Source organism: Nannobrachium achirus, assembly GCF_963921795.1.
Source record: "Nannobrachium achirus genome assembly, chromosome: 19".
Lineage (NCBI taxonomy): Eukaryota > Metazoa > Chordata > Actinopteri > Myctophiformes > Myctophidae > Nannobrachium > Nannobrachium achirus.
The window spans coordinates 43,831,807-43,854,783 of NC_137826.1; the positions used below are offsets into that span (position 1 = coordinate 43,831,807).

A 22,977-nucleotide genomic window follows, 5' to 3' on the forward strand; every position below is an offset into this window, starting at 1 on the left:
TGTACAAATGGAACCAAATGGACCCTAATGGGTCCATTTGGTTCCATTTAAACTTAAGACAAGAGCCTGATCCATATGTCAAACTGGGGGTCCTTGACATTGATTTTTGATTTTTTTTAGAACTACTGCAGTAGAGCCATACGATAACAAGTAGACATGATGTGTGCCAGACTTCAAATGTTGCACTTACTTTATACTGCTGTTGTTACTGTTGTAAAGTGGATCTCTTCGAAATGATCTTATTGACTGAATAACAGCAGGCTCTTTTACTAGTTTTATTTGGTGATCTGATCTGTGGCATTGCTGAGGATTGATCTGATCTGTGGCATTGGTGAGGATGTATTTTAGTTTTTCAGTGTTATTATAGCAGCTTTGCAAAGTACAATTATTGCACTGTACTGAAGCCTGAAGGGCCAGGCCTTTTGTGTGTTTGTTTTATATTTCTCCACCTGACCAACTGTAACTGCTAAAGTGAAGCTCTTAGAAATGGGTGTGTGAGACAGATTTTCAAACCATGTCAGTAGGCTTTGTAGTTTACATTAATTATTTGTTGTATCTACATGTCTGTGTCTATTTAGAATGAACACAACAATGACATGATACTAAAATGATTTGTCATCCATCTTTCTTTACAATTTTCTGTTATTCCTTGGTCTTTTATGAGATATCCATTATTTGAAGGTCAGCCATGCTACTTTATAGATCAAGTTTCTTAATTAAAAATGGAAAATGTATGTTTCATTAAACGTAAGTATCAGATCACACCGTATCGCATCGAATCGTATCGAATCGAATCGAATCGGATCGAATCGAATCAAATTCCACAAAATCGAAATCGTATCGAAATTGCACCAAATCGAATCGTATCGAATCGTTCTGTATGTAAGCCGTATCGTTTCCGAATCGAATCGTTAGCCCATGTATCGGATACGTATCGAATCGCCTTGTAGGGGATGGATACACACCCCTAATATCTATCTATAAATGCGAGAAGTCTCTGCGTGTCTGTCTGTCTGCGTGTATGTAATCCGCGTATCTCGAGAACCGTTCGTCCCACCGGCTTCAGATTCGGCACGCGCGTTCCCCGCCGCGGCACGGAGTGCAGTGCCGGGTCTCGACCCGACCCGACGCGCGGTTTTCCCGAACCGGCGCGAAACGTTCGGAATCTCCTTATGCGGGTTGATTGTTGACATCAGGCTGTTCCGGAGGAAATCGGCGAAAGCTCTGACTCATTGTGACATCACTTCATAAAAGGCTCTGACATCACGTACGCCACATGAGTCAACAAAAAATCTCTGTGAGTGTGTGTGTATGTATGTAATCCGCGTATCTCGAGAACCGTTCGTCCCACGGGCACGCGCGTTCTCCATATATGGGCGTTCGTCCCACAGGCACACGCGTTCTCCATATATGGGCATAAAATGAATGCCCCCATATATGGGCATAAAATGGATTGCAGACAGACAGATATCTCCATATATGGACATAAATGGACAGAGGCAAACAGATGGTCAAAGATCTCCATATATGGGCATAAAATGGACGCAGACAGACAGATACAGATATCTCCATATATGGGCATAAATGGACACAGGCAAACAAATGTTCAAAACGGGTCCTATGACAACAGGGGTTTGCATTAAAGGGGGAACCGGCACTGTGTCTGCAACACAGTTGGAGGCACAGACAGATACTCCATATATGGGCATAAAATGGACCCAGAACTATAACTGCAGTGATCTCCATATATGGACATAAAATGGACGCCGACAGACAGACAGACAGATACAGATATCTCCATATATGGGCATAAATGGACACAGGCAGACAGATGGTCAAAACGGGTCCTATGAAAACAGGTATAATGGGGTTTGCATTAAAGGGCGGGGCATTCATTCCCTATTTACATTGTTCCGAGTTGGCCAGGTCGCCGACTAGACGCTGGGCCGCCCGAATGAGGTTTGCATTAAAGGGGGAACCGGCACTGTGTCTGCAACACAGTTGGAGGCACAGACAGATACTCCATATATGGGCATAAAATGGACCCAGAACTATAACTGCAGTGATCTCCATACAGATATCTCCATATATGGGCATAAATGGACACAGGCAAACAGATGTTCAAAACGGGTCCTATGACAACAGGTATAATGAGGTTTGCATTAAAGGGGGAACCGGCACTGTGTCTGCAACACAGTTGGAGGCACAGACAGATACTCCATATATGGGCATAAAATGGACCCAGAACTATAACTGCAGTGATCTCCATATATGGACATAAAATGGACGCCGACAGACAGACAGACAGATACAGATATCTCCATATATGGGCATAAATGGACACAGGCAGACAGATGGTCAAAACGGGTCCTATGAAAACAGGTATAATGGGGTTTGCATTAAAGGGCGGGGCATTCATTCCCTATTTACATTGTTCCGAGTTGGCCAGGTCGCCGACTAGACGCTGGGCCGCCCGAAGCTTCTAGTAATATATAATGTGACAAAAAAGACCCCAAGGAGTGGAGACTTTCCGATTCTATTTGTTAAGCTATTTGAAAAAGCCCATCTGCAAGCTCACAACGTGTTGCCATTGAATATTGATTGAATATTTTATTAGACAAAAATGGAGAACAGTATAGTCAATACAATAGAAAATGTAGTACGGTACAAGTACAGTTAAACACCCTGCCAAAAAGGAACATCCCAACCAGTGTCATATAAATAGAGAGTTATGACACTTATGTCGACTCCCATAGTAAGCGTGGAAAGCCTATTTACTCTATGGTGGGAAGCTAACTTAGCCTGGAGCCTGTTCTCATTCCTAGCTAGCCTCTGCTGCTCTTCAGCCCCGTCCGCCCCCATTATAACCGAGGCATTTTCACTCGCTGGTAAGTAGACTAAAATCACTAAATCACGTCTTTTTCACCCTTTTAATAATGTTATCTACCTTGGAGAGGCCCGTGAATGCGTTAACATGGTGAAAAAGACGTGATTTAGTCTACTTACCAGCGAGTGAAAATACCTCGGCTAGAATGGGGGTGGACGGGGCAGGAGAGGAGCAGAGGCTCGCTAGGAATGAGACGGCACTTCCAGTCTGCGGCGAGTTCAAAGCGTGACGCCACTCTGCTTACACTGCTCTGATCCCAACATCCCAAACAGGTCCTTTTACGGTCATGGGCAAGTTACGTTTGTGACGTCCACTGAAAGTCAAAGGCCATGGGATCAGGCTAAAACCTTGCCTAAATACGGAGCCATACATCATAAATTCATCATCGATGAAGCTATGATGTAATCATGTGACAGACATATAACAGACGCCCAACCTCACAGCTTTCACTGCGATAAGAAGAACAGCTTAATCTCTTTCTTACCTAGTTGACATTGACGGACGAACCATCTCAAATAAAATGGAGGTTGCAGTAGCAGAGACCCTGAATCCCAACAGCGGCTGTGAGGGCCCGGAAGCCATGTACGTGAGGTTGGTCTCTTCTGATGGCCACGTGTGCATCGTGAAGAAGGCGCTCGCCCTGAAATACTCCAAGACCATCCTGGCCATGATGAGCGGGCCAGGCGAGGTGCCGGAGGACGAGGTCAACGAGGTGTCCCTCAAGGAGATCTCCTCCCACATCCTGGTCCTGATCTGCAACTTCTTCGCCTACAAGGAGCGCTACAGCAACCAGGTCGGGGACGCCCCGGACGCTCCTGAGTTTAATATCGCCAAGGAGGTCGCATTAGAGCTGCTCATGGCTTCCAACTTCTTGGATTGTTAGGATGGATACACTAAAGAGAAGAAAAAGACGAAAACAAAAAGAACAAAATTTGTTGAGGGTCCTCGGTTCGATTCGTGTCTGGCCAGACCATTTGCTGCTTGCTGTTCCCTGTACTCTCCCAGACTCTCTACACCATGAATGAAATAACGGTATAACATGCCAGAAAAAAACAAAACAAGCATTTACATTATAAAACATAAGTTCATGTTGACTAACCCGAGAACACCAAAGGGAGTTGGTGGAGGGAGAGAAGAGATGAAGGCTTGGGGAGACAATCAAGATCAGTGATTCTACTTTATTTTTCCCCCCATGAGGGATCACCCCCCAGTTTGATATGATCCTTACCTCTGGGACCCTCGCACCGATCTAGATGAGCAGGCGATAGCATTGAGGCAGATTGCAAAGAGCTTGATGCTGAACGTCGGAGAGGAGAAAGCAAAGGCCATAAAATTCCAGGAGGTGATGAAGAGGAAGAAACCTGTTGTCTAAGGAAGAATAAATTCAACTTTATTAAGGGTACTCTTTGACACCCTGTCCCCGAAACACTGGTCAGAGACCTGTGCAGGCCATCTCTACCTGTCTGTACATATGGGGTATTGGGGGACCCCCTGTATACAGGCCAATGGGGGGAAGGGAAGCAGGTCAAAGGAAACCCCACCACCCATGCCATATTTGTGGGGAAACATGGCTGAGCTCTTAGACTCTGAAGTGATTCTAAAGTCTAAACTTTTAGAATTTCGTGGAGTCCTGGAGTTCATTATTAAGAATGGTGGGAAGCACCCTACTTTTTTTTTACCGTTCTCTAAAATTAAAAAAATATTACATATTATAAGAATAAAAAAATATTTATAATTATATGATCATTACTGCGTGAACAGTAATCAACAAACTACACTAAAAAATGGTCAAACATTGGCCAAATTGTCAAATATTACCTAGGAAAGATTTTGATGTATTGAAAATAGCCCATCTACATGCTCATATGTATGAGCTTGTAGATCAGCTATTTTCATATATTTTTCAAATTCGGCCTGAAAAGTTTGAGAACCACTGACTTTTAACCATTAGATTTTAGTGTTGACTATTAAAATATAGCACATATTTTGTATGTGCTATAAAAACTTTTGTTCCCTTTCTCGCCATCTCACGCCATTGTGACTGCTTGTCGAGCTTCATACACAACACATTTTGTTGTCATGGAGGTTAGCCCTGGACAGACAGAGCCACGCTATAAAAAGTTTCATGGCTATAGTGCATGAGGTATAGGCCCCTGACGCACGCGGGACATAACACCCTTCAAGGCAGTCTGCCAGACATACTGTAGCAGCCCAACCCAGTCGTCACTTTGAGTGGCAGTTGGGGCAAAAGCAGTTCCCACAACAATATCTATACTATTCTGTCCCTATTCTGTCCCTATCGAAGTCCGCTGATTCGGTTCCAGCGGACTTCGCAAGGCTTAGCCCGGCGACTCGCTTGCCTTAACCCGCTTAGCGAGGCCTCACACGGCTCAAGTTTGCTTGGGACGGTGTGCCTCTGTCGCGGTCTAAAACTATATTTTATCGGCAAAGGAATCCGGTTGGCGGATAAATATTGGCGCAGGTGGGATTCTATACCAGGAGGTGTGAATCAGGAGTGTAATGATTATAGTGAGGCAAGCCACTGAGGCCAGTGTTGAGATGGGGTTTCGGTCTGTATTTGAATGTGACAACCCAACAACATCCTGTAAAATGTCAGAAGCCCCATCCAGTAGGGTAGACCTACCATATTTCTGGAAGAGGGCCTTCAGGGGTGATTTCCGAGCTGTTATTTCCTGAGTCGTGAGCTTGTAGATCGGTTATTTTCAGCACACAGCCAAGTAGAACTCATGCATTAGGACAGCATCACGGTCCACCAAAATACATGTTTGTCTACTAACTCAACTGTATATTTAGTCAACTAAATCTTATGATAGTCTTATCTTAATCACACAGAGTGTGAAGTGAGCGGTGCCTTTTATGAGTTAATCTCATTTACGTCTTGGCCATTGGCTAAGCTTCAAATGTGGGACATACGGACGGACATACTGTACACACAAAGCCAGATGTAGGAGCGGTTAGTTCCGCTCAAAAGACAGTGACTAAAATATGACTGAAACTAAAGACTATGACAAAAACTAAATAAATATTTGTCAAAATGAACACTGCCATGAAGGCCACTGTTTCTCAACATCTGTTCCGGGCCCTGTAAGGGTCCATTTGGACCCCCTGGTGGTCCCCGGATCCCATGTTGAGAACCAGTGAGGTAGACTATAATTATGACTGTTAAAAGTTTGTAGTGCCCCGCTTTGGCCAAGCAGTAACATTCACCTCAACACCATTTGACATTACCCGCTACCTATCTCAACTGCCAGGCCGCGCGGAACTCCATATTTAGGGGAATTACGTTGCAGTGTGACGTATCCTAAAATAGGGAATAAAGAAATCGCACCGGTGCGAAGTGAGCGGTGCAAACATGACACACGTGCATATCTCCTTGTATGGCCGTTCTGTCTGTAAAGTCAGTAACTTTATGGGTATGAGCATTGAGCACGGATCTCCATACATGGAGAACCATACTAATAAAAAGTGGCTATTAAATACACACATACTAATACACACAGAGTGAAACATAGGAGCGGTTTGCACCACTCAAAGAGTTAATGAAATAATAATACGTACATAGCAGCTATCAGATAACAAAATGGCAGGTTCTCACAGTAATGCAAACAGGCTGACATTAGCAGACAAAAACAGCCAACTGACTGGCAGAGTGCAGGGAGGGGCTTCAGGACATGGTGGACACAGTGCCAGTCTACACATCCTCAGTCAACTCCGTCCGGTGTACAGGCGTGCACAAGAGTGGCCTGGCCTGATAGGCTGAGGGCAAAGAGGTCGGTGAGGTGACACGAGTGACCTGAGGTGAGAGACTTAAACTCGGCATCGCTGATGACCCTGCCATCGCTATATGCCCATTATGGGCATGTATACTGATGACATCAAAACTTATGAGCGTAAAAGGGACATACTGTAGGCAGACAGACATATATCTCCGTATATGACCATCCAGTATGGGACACAAAGAGACAAATCTCCATGTATAGGTTATTGGCATGAAAGGTACGATCGCCTAAAGAAGTCTGTGTTTCCGAGGCTAAAGGTACCCAGACAGACAGACAAACAGATATACTGAAAAGTGAAAACGGATACAAGGGGTATTCTATAACTGCATGGTGGGGAAAGACTTCCCAAGTAGGCTGGTGCCTGAGCACCATCAAGATAAAAGATTTAACTGCTTGTACAGTGCCTTTTTCGCGATATACATTTAATTTTGTGTCATTCACGGGTGACATTCGTCATTTGCAGGGTCACACTCGTCATTTGTCTTTCACGTCACATCATTTGCATCTTGTTTCATGGTGACCGTGCCACACCTATAGTGGCGCCGGCGGTCAGGTTTGCCGCAACAACCAGGGATGAACTAATCCATGCATTACACGTGTACCACTGCCGGGTGGCAGCAGTGTCACCGTGTCTCTACCTCTTTGCCCGTGGGTACTGGGTAGGTCCCTAAGCTCTTGAGGGTAATAATTACCAGTAAGACTCCCTAATCGGGAGATAAGCGACCGTTGGTCGCTTATCTCCACAAATATCACAACCTCCACCTCTCACGTCATACGGGTAGCCATAGTTACACCTGGAATGTTGAATCTCCATATATGGAGATAACCTACGCATCACACAAAGTCTGACCTCACCAGCCCATACTTGGGCATGGACGACTTATATCTCCATATACGGAGATGGCCATATATGGAGATACGATGACATCACAGAGTCCACAGCTGATGATGTGGCGTGATGTCATACAATACACAAACAAGCCCTATATAAAGGGGCAATTCTCACCAGGGAAGAGAGCATTGCCTGGAATGTTGAATCTCCATATATGGAGATAACCTACGCATCACACAAAGTCTGACCTCACCAGCCCATACTTGGGCATGGACGACTTATATCTCCATATACGGAGATGGCCATATATGGAGATACGATGACATCACAGAGTCCACAGCTGATGATGTGGCGTGATGTCATACAATAAACAAACAAGCCTTATATACTGATGCGATACGATGACATCACAGAGTCCACAGCTGATGATGTGGCGTGATGTCATACAATAAACAAACAAGCCCTATATACTGATGCGGAGATATGAGCAGGGCAAAGGTGTGACGTGTGACGTGTGACCGACCGACCGACGGACGGCCGGTGGAGGTTTTCATAGTAAACTGCTCCCTGACGGTCGCAACTACACTGTCAAAACGTGTTCTTTGACCATTCACAGTCCCAAAGCACGCTTCAAGGTCACCTGCATCTGCAATATTGTCTGTGTTTGATTTGTTTGCCCAGGCAATTGCTTAGTAGTCTCTTTAACCCATTTAGGCCTAACCTATAGTTAGGCCTAAATCAGAAATTAGCCTACAAAAACAAATATGTTGCTACATACTGTACATGTACTGTAAGCCCCTCCCATACACTAAAATGTGTTCCCGGCCTGAATGGGTTGTTTAAAAGGAATCTCGGGAAGGCAAATTACATAATACAAATCAGAGAAACGGTCAGATTACGATGTATTTGTGTTTTAAATTGTTCCACTTTTTGGCTGTCTCTCTCTGTGTGGCAGTTATTGCCAGGCCAGCAGTGGTAACAAAGTCCCCTGGGCAAAACAAAAAACATAAACAAAGAGTGACACAATGCCACTTTAATAAGAGATTAATCAGTACGGATGGAGAGTGCCCAAATCTTTGGCTCCAACAACTACTCAAAATCAATACTCCCATTCCAGTCTATGATGAATGTCTCCTGCCGATGAAATGGCTCACACTGGCCACCCGCCAGTCAGAGAGGGTTCGGGTTTCCTTGATTAAAATATAGCTTAAATGTTAATTTAGTGCACAATTATAGACAAGTATATCAAGTTTACAATAGGGCAAGGGTCTTCAACAGGGGGTCCGGGACTCCTAGGGGGTCCTCAGAGTTACTACAGGGGGTCCTCCAAATCTTTGGGTGATACACTTTCTTTCTCCTTTTTTACATTAACCACTTGAACCCTAGCATCCATAATATATTTTTAGAACTTTAGCCGAAAATAGCAGATCTACAAGCTCACAACGCCTTGCAGTGAGCTTGTAGATCGGCTATTTTCAGCAAAGAGTTTTGGTGTAGAGGGGAAAAAGAGCAGACTATACTGAGTGAAAGGTCAAGTTTATTAAGTGTGGATGGTTCAAGTAGTTAAATATCTGAAAAATACAATTGGACATGAATCCAAAATACACTGATGATTGTGCTGTCAAATAATGAAACTATATGGAATCTATGAAGAGGTTGTGGGGGTCCCTGCTCCATCTCTCTCTCAAATAAGGGGTCCTTGGCCTGAAACGTTGAAGACCCCTGCAAAAACACATTCTGTCTGTTGATTGGTTCTACCTGCACTTCTCTTGATGTGTTTGTGACTTCTCAGTGCAAGGTGCAGTCGCACCACTCCTCCCTGTTTCAAAGCAAATAAAATGGAAAATGCAAAGTTTTATATTCTTATCGAGACTCAACATCTTGAATACATTGTTCTCTGTGATTCATTATTTGATCACATGCAGTCTGCCTTACGCGTGGGTTTTGCCCTTGCCCAATGCAACTGTTTTTCATGGCCCTTAAGGGTAGAAATAGCATTTTTGTAGATAATCTCTCCATACACCAAGGCAGAAAGAAGCATTCATCAAATCTTTTTTCTGATAGCCATTGGAGCAAACATTATTCCAATACAAAATACAACAAAATGTAAGTTAAAAAAGTTATAGTTTTTTTTGCCAAAGTATGCACATGGTTCAATGTGGATGCCCAAGTATTTATAATCAGTAACCCTGTCGAATTGAGTACCATTATAAGTACGCAGTGGCGAGATCTTCAGAAACCACTGTGGTCTTTTAAACAGAAGGGCAGGTATACCAGGATAATGGAGTGTCATAGTAAGGTGTTGCTTCTGTTATCAGGCACTGTAATGCCTCGAGGCTCTAGATCTTAGAGAACAGGAAGAAGAGCGACATGTCAAAGTGCTGGTTGCTGAGTGATGCTGCTGTCATAACCTTATCTCTCATATACCAACACGCCAACATTCTCCCTGCCAGACCTGCCTCTGGGTATGTCTGCCTACTCTTCCTTTCTACTGTGTCGCCCACACACACAAAGCCTTTCTCCCTTGATCTCCAGCATAATCACAAATTCCCTGTTGCGCAATATTCATGTGCAGTACCACACACACACACCCTCTCATCTTCTTTGCTCTCTTTGTCTCTCTCTCTCGAAAAAACAAACAAACAAAACATGAATTGTTTCTTTTTGTCTCCTCTCTCTTGTCAGTCTCATGCAGTGCTGGAATGTACTTGTTACTAAGTACAGTAATATATTACTGTAATTTTGTTACTTTCACCAGTAACGAGTAGTGCAAGAGATTACAATCGCCAGAACAGTAATCATATTAAAGTTACTAACCCAAGTAAGTGCATCACTTCTGGTAAAGTACTGTACTTCTAAAAGGATCTAAACAGGTTGGGTGGGGAAGCAAATGTAACATACCGGTACGTAATGTACATCAGTAACATAACTAATTGCTTTTGATAATAATAAAGTAATGACCTGACAAAGATGTATTGATAAGCGTCACACTCCTTTTCTCCTTGCACCCTGCTATTAAAAAAGGCTTCAACTGTCCGAAATGCTCCAGTGCCTTCCTTCTTAATTCTTGTACCGATATGTACGTTAACGCTCGCCCCATTCTGGCGGGACTGTTGCCAATACGAACAGCCGTTCGTTCGTTCTTTACCTTGTTTGAGCACTGTAAGCAGATGAGGGGTCGTGCGGGTTTTTACAGTAAAAACAGCTCCCGTAACGCTGCTCTCAAATCTCGACCACACATAAACAACAATGGAGGTCGTATTCACTTCCTGACTGTTTTCTATGGACTGCTTCTAGTTAATCCATTTCTATGCTTAAAAGTACTGGATCAAACAAGGGACATTTACACCCTCGTTCATTGCATTTGGCTGCCCCCTGCAGTCAGGGTGGCTTGATTACAGCTATGTCTGAGTGTTCAAAAATAATTCGTTTTAAAATAATGGATGGATAATGTTTTATAACATTGCAAAGGTAAGCTACTTTTAAACTACTTTGATGGCAAGGACACAAATAAATAAATAATAAATAAAGCAGTAAAAGAGTTAAGGACAGTTCACACCTACAGTATGCAGCTACTTGCAACCATTATCCCAGATGGCAGTTGCAAGGAGTTGCATTGGTGTGGACTAGTGGCCATAAAACTGTTTTGTCGACCAGTCTTCAATACTACCAGTCCCGGTCCTGAGATGCACCGGATCAGCCTGATCCTAACATAACTAATTGCTTTACTTTTGCTAAGGAAAGTAAAGAGTACCTTATTCCCCTTCTGAGTAACTTGCCAAACACTGGTCTCATGTGAATGCTCTATCTCTCTCTCTCTCTCTCTCTCTCTCTCTCTCTCTCTCTCTCTCTCTTCTCTCTCTCTCTCTCTCTCTCTCTCTCTCTATCTCTCTCTACCCGCCCTCCCTCACCCCCTCCCACCGTGGCAGCACCTGCACCACCACTCTCCTCTGCTGTGTGATCAGACTGACAGTGTTTTCATGTGGCGCTGGATATACGGTTTGCACCAGTGGCTCTCAACCTTATTGAAGCTCTGGACCTCTAGCACTGTGAGCTCTTTGCACATCTGCTATTTTTGGTGCATGACAGACAAAGCACGTGCAACAAAGTATATCAAGCAAAGCCCAACAGTCATTATTTCATTTAAAGCTTTCTTTCCCCCCACACTGTGCCTATTAATTCAAAGTTTGTCTTGTATTTGGTGGGCTACTGAAATTGAAAAAGAAACGCCAAAGAAACACCATAATTACATGCAATTACTGTACGCCATGGTCAGTGGAACACTGGTTGAGAAACAGCAAGTTTCCTGCCAGAAGAGTGCCACATGAACACCATAGTATGCTAAATAATAATCTGGGGAAATCAATCGCATCGCCTCCATCTTTCATTCAATTTTCCAACCATAAAGCATGTGAATGGGTCACAGCATGAGTCGGCTGGCCCAGTTATGATGATGCATTCCAGACTGAGAAAGCTATGACCCATCGTCACTTGTCAGTTCCCTTACAGACAGAGAGACTGCCTGGCTGTGTGTGTGTCGCACACAAAGAATACCAAAGAATACTTGCACGTACGCCGTACACGTGCGTTCTTCCTCTTATGCACTTGTTCAGTGTCGCTTTCACGCGCGTGTGCGCGCACACACATGCAAACACAACTGCTCCCCTGTACCGTGGAGATCACTGTCAGGATGATGATTTATCTCGATAAGGTCTCTCCTCACTTCATCCTCTGACTGCTTTTCACAGGTGACATTGAGGCTGTGCTTGTGACAGCGCGGTGCGGGAGCACAGGGCGGCTCTCACATGATTAAGAGGGATTCAAATAATAGATGTGGTGCAGATGTCAGGGGATTAAGTGTCCTCTAAACATTAAAGGAGTTGATGCACCACGAGTCAACATTTATTTCGGCTCCCCGCAGCGGACAACACCTGCCGTCGAGATATTCTTGAGCAAGTCATTGTTACAACCACCCCTCCCTCTTCAGGCTTTTAAGCACAGTATGCAAAGCTGTTTAGCAGTTGTTGCATGGCACTGTGTGGCTCCCAAGCTGTGATGTACTTCATCACAGCTTGGTCAGGGGTCTTCAAAGTATTTCGGCCCAAGGACCCCTTAGCTGAGAGCTAGAGCCCCAGACTACAGTACACATTGAATGCAATAGTGTTGCAATTTAAACCTTTCCATAGCTTCCATAGATAGTTGATTTCATGTTAATATGTATTTTCAGATCAGTTCACTTATTAAACCCTCGATATTTTGTCAACTTGACCGTTGATACTTGGTCTGCTCTTTTTCAACTCTCCCAAAATAGCCGATCTAGAAGCTCACAACACCTCGCAGCGTGAGGCGTTGTGAGCTTGTAGATCTGCTATTGTCAGCTAATGTTACCCATCACACACATATTTGACCCCATAGATTAAGAGGTCCCGGAAGCCCTGTTGACCCTGTTGGCCCTGTTGAGCCCATTTGATGAAATTTTGCCTCTCAGACCCAAAATGTAGAATATTTTTTATAGTTGGAGAAAATGTAGTCCACAATTCCATGCTGTATTGACGTTGCTACCATAGGAGAGATAAGAGGCAAAACATTAACAATAATGTAACTTTTGAGAGTGTAAAATGAAGAGTGTAAAATCAGAAGAGTGTAAAATCATTTTACACTCTCAAGAGTTACAGATTTATAAGGGTCCATTTGGTTACCAACCTCTTCAAGGACCACTGGTGGTCCCCGGACCACTGGTTGAAAACCACTGCCCAAAATGCTCCCCCGATGAGCGCTCAGCCGAAAAGAACGTACGCAATTGAGCTAAAAGTTGTTTTAGCTATAGGCCAACTTGTTCCCCACATCCATAAGTTAATGGAAATATTATGTATCCTTTTCATTATAACAACTTTGTAGTGCATTGGACCACTACGTTGCTACCTTTCTCTCACCATTCTTCCAGTGCTGTTTGCCATTGAATGCACATTACTGCACTGAAGTGGTAGAAAGAACACTGAATGAAGAATGTGTTTACACAAACTGGTCTTGTACGCTCCCCGTACTGTTTTATGACAATAGATTCTCAGAACGAGCTCTCTTGGTTGCTCTTAAAACTCTATTATGACAATAGATTCTCAGAAAGAACTCTCTTGGTTGCTCTTAAAACTCGCCTCATCACCCGCGGTGATCAGGCTTTTACGGCCCAGGCTTAGGCTCTGGAAGAACGCTTTACCAGAGGATCTAAGGCTAGCAAAGTCAGTGTCATATCTTTTAAACCGTCTTTAATAGCAAAGTCTTTTCATCGTTTTTATTGCCTCTCTTATCCATGCTCATTTCCTTGAATCGCTTTTCAAGTTTGCCCTGATTGATGCGTTTTGTTTGATGTTTGGTTTAACATTAGCTTTTGACTTGCTTTTCCTTACGGCTGTGTGTATGCTGTCTTGCTATTACAAAGCACTTTGTAATCTTTGGTTGGCACTTTGGTAAGTACAGTACATATGCTGTGAAAGGTTTCCTGTTATACTGTATTTAACTCTATGATCTATAGTCTATGGTTGTAATTCCGACTATCGTTGTGTTATGACTGACTGACATCGTTTTTCTGCCTGTGTTTTTGTGTTCCCAGAACGGCCAGCTGCAGCAACGCCTAGAAAATGTTGAGAGAGACTTCCTCGTCTTCAACAGAGAAAAGTGAGGACCACATTTCATCCCAGTACACCCAACCGTCTGCCATAAATAACGACTCACTTTAACCACACAAATGAGCCCTAGTTAAGTGACCTGTTGTGAGCTTGCAGATAATCTGTTTTCGTGAAAGAGATTTGGTGTAGAGGGAAAGAAGAGGGGACCAAATATAGACCCTGCTATGAGCGACTTAAGTATAGGCCTATAGGGTTTAACCATTTTCACCATATACTTAGTTGACGGGGGTGCCCCAGATTGGACGGGCGGGAGAACCATTGAAATTAATTGCTATTTTCACGGGACGATCGCACTATGAACGGTGAACGTGAACGAATCATTTGAATGGATTATTGCCGTGAACGTGAACAAAATGATTTGTTCACTGAAATTAACGGTTTTGCCCACCACTACTCAGAACACATTCCAATGAATATACTGTAAGTCACATCTCCTCTATGCGCTTGACATCATCATCATACCCGGAAGTTATGTGGGAACGCCTACTGAGTGGCAAAATACATCTAAACAGAAAAGTCCTATCTGATTGCACTAAACAACGTTAGACAACGTTAAAATCACTTTGCCACTCACCTTGCTACTCAATTTGCCACTCACTTTATGCATGCGCATAACCTCTATAATAGGTCAGTTCCTTTCCCCAGCAAAAAAGAAATGCGTAGCAATATGGCATGCATCGCCATGCTGTGAGCTTGTAGATCTGCTATTCTCGTTCTGCCCGGTATAGTGACGCTAGGGTTCACGTGGTTAATTGGAATAAAAAAACAAACGACAATCAAGACAGCAAAGACGTGGTCACAAACATTTTTGTTCAATGGATATAAAAAAATGTGTTCTCTTCCCTACAGGTCAAGTAAAGTGGTAGCGGAGCCCATTCAGCCCAAGCCCTCTGAGCTGTCCTCGACAGAGAAGACTAAGGCTATCGAGGATGGACAGAACAACAACGTGGAGCCCGCAGCCTTCATATCAGGATAGACTGAATAATGACTTTAGTCCCCAATCTCATTTGCACCCAGATCAGCTTGTAGATCAGCACTTTACCCCTAGTTTACCGATACTGTCATAATAGAAATCATCAACACAGGATCCGTCTTGAATTCCCCCATGTGTAAACAGCACACACACACACACACACACACACACACACACACACACACACACACACACACACACACACACACACACACACACACACACACACACACACACCTATGTGCATCAGCATTCAACCCCTGTAATAGTCTTACCCAGAAACTGTGGGTCTCCTGGAGCTGCAACCATGCCTGACCCACCCAGACCTTCCACTCTTGTCCTGCCCAAAGAGGGACTCCTCCAGAGGCATGGAATCATGCCATTCGCCCCTGACCTGCTCTGGTGCTCCCTGGACAGAAAACCACTCCGCTGACCAAAAAGGGATACAAATCTACACCAGCCCAGTGCTAACAGGAAACAAACTGATTTTGACCGAATAATAATGTTGACAAAATAATTATTGCTGGCCTGCGAAGATTAAATTAGCGCTGCATGGACGCGGACTTGACATGAACTTGGCTTGTGGCATTTGGGATGGCTTTAAATTATTATTGCAAAAAGAATCTAACAAACGCAAACACAGACCCGTGTGCAATGCTTCTGTGGGTCGATATACTGTGTAAAAGACTTGAAAAAACGATGACTGGTCAAGATGACACTTGAGAGGTTAGCTCTAAAATTAGATGGCACGAGGCCTTTAAGGCAGCAGCGACAGACTCCTCTACAAAGATAGAAAATAAAAGTTGCAATGTAGCCTTGAGCTTAGCATCGGATAAATGGTTGTATTGGACTTTTATGCTAAGCTTAGCGACGAGAAGCTAACAAAGATGGTAGGAGTACAACATGTTGTACTAGGCCTCCCCTCCTTCACCAGTGGCAGATACAGCGGGTAAGCTGTGCTGCAGGTTTACTTAAAGGAGAATTCCAGACACGTTTTTATTTTATTTATTTTTTTACCGTAATCTGACCGTAGAGGGGTTGGGATCTAGTGGCCGTTCGCAGCCCATTATTGTCAAAACTCTGGGGATACATCTCCGCCATTATGAAGGAGCGATGTACAGTAAACAAGAAAAATTAGGATTCGAGATGAAGAAATAAATACAAATAAAACTGTACCGATCGTTCTGGGATTATCATAACATCAGAGTAATGTAATAAAACGGCAAGTTCGGAATTCTCCTTTTATTTAAAATGTGTATACTTTTAACCTGGAGGTTTACATGACCGTTGGAAATTTTGACCAAAAGTTAGAGATAAAAGTGGTGGAAAAAAGTACTGAAATGTTTACCTCAGTAAAAGTACCAATACTGCAATGCAGAAATACTGTACTCTGTTACAAGTAGAAGTCCAGATTTCAAAATTGACTTGAGCAAAAGTATTGGTATCAAACTGTACTTAAAGTACAAAAGTAGAAAGTACTCATTATGCAGAATGTCCCATTTCAAGTTTGCAAAAATATAAAAATATTTGAAAATAGCAGATCTACAAGCTCACAATTGTGAGCTTGTAGATTTGCTATTTTCAAATGGTCGACGTGGTTAATGTATGTTTTTTTTAATCTACAAAGTAACTAGTAACTAAAGTTTTCAAATAAATGTAGTGGGGTAAAAGTACAATATTACAGTAAATCGTTACCAAGAAATGTCTTCACCAATGTGTGTCTAAAGGTGTGTAATAATATGTACTAAAAGGTTGAAATTCAACTCCCGGGGGAAACCTCATAAAAGGTTTGTATCCCATTAATTTACTATACAGGAAAATAATACAAAAAATAAATATGCTTTAAGTAGCATGTGAGGGGTCAAACTAGGGGTTTCTCATGATGCTGAATCCATTGCAAGCATTTGTTTTGCACAAAAAATATTCTGTGGGCTACAAATGGCCCCTACAAAACGGTGAAAAGTGATCATTCATCACTAAACCATCGTTTTGTGGGTCAATTTTTTGCTCAAGGAATATTTTTCATGCAAAACAAATGCTTGCAATGGATTCAGCATCATGAAAAAAACATAGTTTGACCCCTCACATGCTACTTAAAGCATATTTATTTTTTGTATTATTTTCCTGTATAGTAAATTAATGGGACACAAACACAAATCATTTTTTTTTATGAGGTTTCCCCTGGGAGTTGAATTTCAACCTTTTAGTACATATTATTACAAATATCTTACAAAATCCCCTTACTAAAAGTATTGGAAATTGGAAATACTCAAGTAAAGTACAAATACCTCAACATTCTTCTTACGTAAATGTACTTCAGTTACTTTACACCACGGCTTCAGCGGCGCTTGCCATGATCTGCCACGGGTCAATGAGGGCTGTGAAACGGTAGGAAAGGAAAGGTAGATAGATGGTAGATGTTATATCGTGTCTTGCACTGAACCTTGCTTTGCACTTGCTTCTTCATTAATAGTAGCATTTATGTATGCACAATGTTCTAGTTGATAAAGCTGAGTAAGGAAACTGCCTACCTTAGGGACAGTTTCACTGGTGTGGATTTAGCCAAGTCCAAACCTAGAATAAATCAATTCCTAAAATGAGATCTGCTTCTAATGTGGCTTTGACTCAAATATATACCGTAGCCATCTTTCTATACTGATGCATTGGTTTCACAGTAATTAAGAAAAAAGCCACGAGGCGATCTTGTCTGTGTGTCTGTATATGATATACATTGTTTAGATATCAAAGTTCCTATAAAAGAACAGGGACGTTTTACATTCCACTTCAGTAGCAACATGCCGAGTGAAAAATCGTATTTGAAACTCTGCACTGTACTTTATATTTAATTAGATGGGTTTTTGCTGAACCGAAATTACCCTCTTTTCCAGATAAACTCACAGTTGCCATTTTATCTCACTTAAAGGAGATTATTTCAGCTCGTATGTTTTTTGGCACTGAACCTTTTCGTTTACAGGTTCAGATCCCCACAGTACACAAGGCTGCTTTTGGATTCAGTGTTGTGGATAAACTGAACCTTTTGGTTCATGAATCTAATCCTCTTTCAAGTGTCTTTGTCCTTCTGATAATCAGCTGATTTGTTTGTTTGTCTCCAGTGTTCAGACTTGGCTGAAACCATACCTTGAAAATGAGACCTACAAGTAGCAGTTTATTATAGGGGTGCCTTTTTTCAACGTAGGAGTGCCTACTTTGAACAACGGTACATACTCAGTTCCCCTTAAACTCAAGTATGTACTGTAGATAGATACTTTGATGAAAAAACCCAGAGCGTTTTCCACTCTTTTAAGTAGGTGATGTGATTTCTACTACTGCATATTATTAATTCTATTGACCTTACTGTATCGGCAATACAACTCTATCCTATCCAGTCTGTAATACTTAAAACTAATAATGTTTAAAACTTTGTTCACTACTATCGAAATGAATTCATTACTGTTGGCACTTTTCTATCAGTACTTGGTACAAATGTTTCAACTTATTGCCTTTGTGTTGTTGTCCTTGGTGTAATTTCAGACCCAAAGGTGATTTCTTGTGTTTCTTGTACAAAATGTATTGTTCTGTATCGCACCGTAGAGCTGTTTGACAGATGGATTAGCACCTGGCTGTGTGTGCTATTAAGATTTATGTGAAACAATATTTGCAAATGATTCCAATTGTTTGTTTAAGCCTTGCCAAAGTAGAGTCTACTGAATCGGGACATTTCATATGTCCTTCACAGAAAGGGACATGAAATAGAATTTCAAAGACTTTCAAGTCTTATTTTGTGGATCCAAACGCATGTGCCCTTTTGGAAAAACCCACCCATCTGCTCTATGCAGGTTAAAAGAAACTATTTGCAAATACTGTTTGACCAACACCCGATAAGGTAATTTCATTTTTCGACAGGTTACCATGTGAATGTTACATTTTTCCGGGGTTAGATTTAATCCCTATTATGTGAACCCTTCCACCTTCCCTGTAAGGTTTTGTCATCATCCTTGTGTCACGTTATGTGTGTTTCTGTTACAAAGTTCAGAGTGAACCCCTACAGAGTGAGAGATTATGGCGAGGTCATTCTCGCGTATAGGCAGACGATGGGAGAGGTGAGGTTTAACAACATACATATTTTATATGACAGAGGAGTTGAGGAGTGATGAATGGCGTGGGCAGGCTAGAATGGCAGGCAGATTGGTAGGCAAGCTGGTACACAGGCAAGAGGTTAGCAGTCAGGCAAGCAGGCAGGCAGGCAGGCAAGTGAGGAATGATGCTGATCCAAGGAAAGACCATGGGTAAAAAAGCCTAGAATCAAAGACACTTAAAGTAAGTGTTCAGTATTCTGTGGAAAGCCTGTCGCTATCACTGGACCTGAAACAAGCTGGATCTGATGAAGAGTGAGCCAAAGAAACAGGGTTTTATGTGCTAGGAGAGGTGAGGAGATGATGGATGGCAGGTGTGTTGTGGCCCGAGGGAGGCGAGTTGCTCATTGCAGGCAGGTGTTCACGATCCAGTTGAGTGAGTGGCAGGACAGTAACACACGCGCGCGCACGTGCGCACACGCACGCACTCAAGCATTGTATTACTATACTACAGTGTTTCTCAAACTTGTATATTTCAAGGACCCTCCCTTAACTCTGACAGTGTACACATGGTTCCATTTGTACACTGTCAGAGTTACAGACTTGCAAAGGGTGAATTTAGAACCCCCTCAAGGAACCATGATAGTCCCTGGACCCAACTTTGAGAACCAGTGCTATGCTTTATTAACTCTAACCCCAACCACTAAACCTGAATGCCTAATCCTAACCCCAAATTGAATGCTTTTCTAATTCTAAGACTACTTCTAAAAAATATATATATATTTTAACCATAAAAACAACCACACCTCTTGTGAGGTCCTGACAATTATGTCTATTTCTCAAATTCGAATATACAGGTACTTGTGATTATATTGAGCCCTCAACAGTAGTAAAACAAAAACACAAACGCTCGCACACACACGTGCACGCGCACACACCGTGTAGAAGGTGAGGGGAAAGCAAGGGAAGATAGAGGGGTGTTTCTTTCTTGTTGGGATGTGATGGAGCAGCAGATATAAAGGTGTGCCTTAAATAATGATTTCTTTTTTCTGATCCAACCTCATTGTCGTGGCCTCTTCTTTATTTAGTCTGTTCTACTTTTGTGTCGTTGATGTTATATATTTTATGTTATTACAGCAGTTTCTGAGGGCCATGGCTGAAGTTTGTGTGTGTGTGTGTGTGTGTGTGTGTGTGTGCGTGTGTGCGTGCGTGCGTGCGTGCGTGCGTTTTCGAGCGTCAGCTTCCAACATTTAAACAAAATGACGTTATCGGAAACAACTAGGTTCACAGTGGCTTGGGGATTATACTGTATATTCCTTCTCATTTATTGGATTTATTTTGAAATAATGGTCAGCATCTCACCAAAACATGGAATAGTTTTGAGCCACAACCAGTCACTCTCTCTCTCTCTCTCTCTCTCTCTCTCTCTCACACACACACACACACACACACACACACACACACACACACACACACACACACACACACACACACACAGGCAGGCAGACACTCAACATTCTCAACCCCTAATTATTTATAGCTGAGATTTTTATTATGAAATGAAACAATAATATGAAGTCATTACTGAGGTCCGGCCCTTGGTGACTTCATAGCAGAGGCGTCAATTGGGTATGGCAAGCTATGGCAACTGCCATACCTTGGCTACAGGGAAAAATAATAAAATGTACTGTAATCGGCAACATGACTGGTGTCTTGCACGCGCGCGAGGGCGCCCGTGCAAGACACCAGTCATGTTGCCATACCTTAGCTTTTTCTGAACTGACGCCGCTGCTTCATAGCTGGCTACAGCCAAACTGGGGTTGAGGATAATTATCCTGGGGGCCTCTTGAGACTCCCTGAGGGAGCCGTGAAGATGAACCCCACTTTGAGAACCACTGCTACGCATAACAACACCAATGAGTTAATAATAGCCCACTGAGCAATAGACGACTATTAGACGTTGGTCTAAAATTGGTCTAATAGAGATTTGAAAGTTTTTTAGACCGTTGATTAGACGTTATTTCAACGGCTATATATAGACACGGTCTATTTATATACGTCTATTAGACGTCTAAAATATAGACTGTCTATATATAGACGCCTATTAGACATCTAATCAACGTCTAGTCTAAGCTTAGACGTCTAAAAAACTTTCAAATCTAGACGTATATTGGACGTATTTTAGACGAGCCTTTAGACGTATATTAGACGTCTAATACACCAAAAAATGTTTAGCGGGAGCAAATGGATATGATGGAAAGAGAGTTGCCACCTAGTTGCCACGCATTGTGAGCTTGTAGATCGGTTATTTTCAAATGGCCGAAATATATAGGGGAGAACGGGATAAGATGAACCTGTGGGTAAGTTGGACCATCCCCTGTATCTTTAAAACTATACGTGAGTCGTGTGACTTAAAATAAGAACACAACCATCATTTCCACCTGGCTGTGGAGTTGACAGACACATGGGCAAAGTGGCAAACATATTTCTACACAAAAAAGTGTTTTTTTCCTGGTTGAAGTAGATTTTTTACATATCTGGTATAACGATCTTTATGTTAAAGCAAATGTACCCAGGTCTAAACTTATATCATGCATGTTGGTGATATTCCAATGTATAAAACTATGTGAATCATTTGGCTAAAGATCAGCCTGAAGCTAGACAGGTTTTGCCAAGTTAATACATTATTTGTTCAAGTTTAAGCTGTTAAAGTTTAGAATATCATGTGGGTCAGCTTGACCCTTGACTTGGATCAACTTACCCCTAACCTGGGGCATGTTGAAAACTTTTTTTTAATAAGTCAATTTTTTATGTCCCTTTGTCATAGATGGTTACTCATAATTTCAAACGAGAAGACATGTCTATGTCTTTGCTTCCAGGGCAACTTAAGCAAAAAAAAAAGTGGTTCATTTTACCCTGTTCTCCCCTATATGGTTGAAGTGGTTAGTGTACTGTATGTTTTTGTAATAGTAATCAATCTTCAAAGTAACTAGTACTAAAGTTTTCAAATAATTCTAGTGGAGTAAAAGTACAATATTTGCCTCTGAGATGTAGTGGAGTAAAAGTAAAAGTACTGAAAATTGGAAAATACCCCAGTAGAGTACCAAAACCTACACATTTTATAGTCAACTTTTTCATTGTAGGGCCGACACTTTGTTTACATCCAGTCAATAGACTAGAATGTAAACAAAGTGTCGGTCTGACAATGGCCAAAATGATTATTTTATCTTTAGTTTACGCTTTTTGTGGTCATTTTTTAATAAAAACACATATATGAAGCTTATTTATTTATAAAATATTTTCGAAACATTATTTTTATTTTAGCATCCGTTTTTCAAGAAAAAGTTGACTATAGCTCCTTTAAGTAATGTACTTATAGTTACTTTCCACCACTGTTATACAGTTGTACTTTATCCCACACCAGACATTTAATAGCCCTTCCACCCACTGACTGTCTGTAGGACACCACCAACTGGAAGAACTAAAATCAGGGCCACAATGGATAGAAATGTTGATCTCTGTGTGTAATATACTGTATTGCGCACTGCCCAGTGCCCACTCTACTGCCTGCCCTGCCACAATGAGATACTGCCCTCTAGTGTTTCCACAAGGTATTAAGACACTTTTCATTGATTACTACAGCAATTATGTGAGAGAATAAAGGGCATTTGTGTTTTTTTGGCAGTACATATTATATAAAAATGAAATGTTGCTACGCGTTGTGAGCTT

At 42.2% G+C, this 22,977-nt stretch overlaps 1 protein-coding gene across 1 annotated transcript in view; it reads left to right on the forward strand.

Moving 5' to 3' along the window:
* stk32a (serine/threonine kinase 32A) overlaps positions 1–15,178 on the forward strand; it is a gene marked incomplete at both ends in the record, with an annotated part of 196,378 nt that extends 181,200 nt beyond the window's left edge. The window contains 2 exons of the mRNA XM_080749165.1: positions 14,127–14,191; positions 15,052–15,178. Coding sequence (XP_080605291.1) covers positions 14,127–14,191; positions 15,052–15,178 — 192 coding nt within the window. The remainder of the gene's footprint in view (positions 1–14,126; positions 14,192–15,051) is intronic.
* Positions 15,179–22,977: the final 7,799 nt, after the last annotated feature.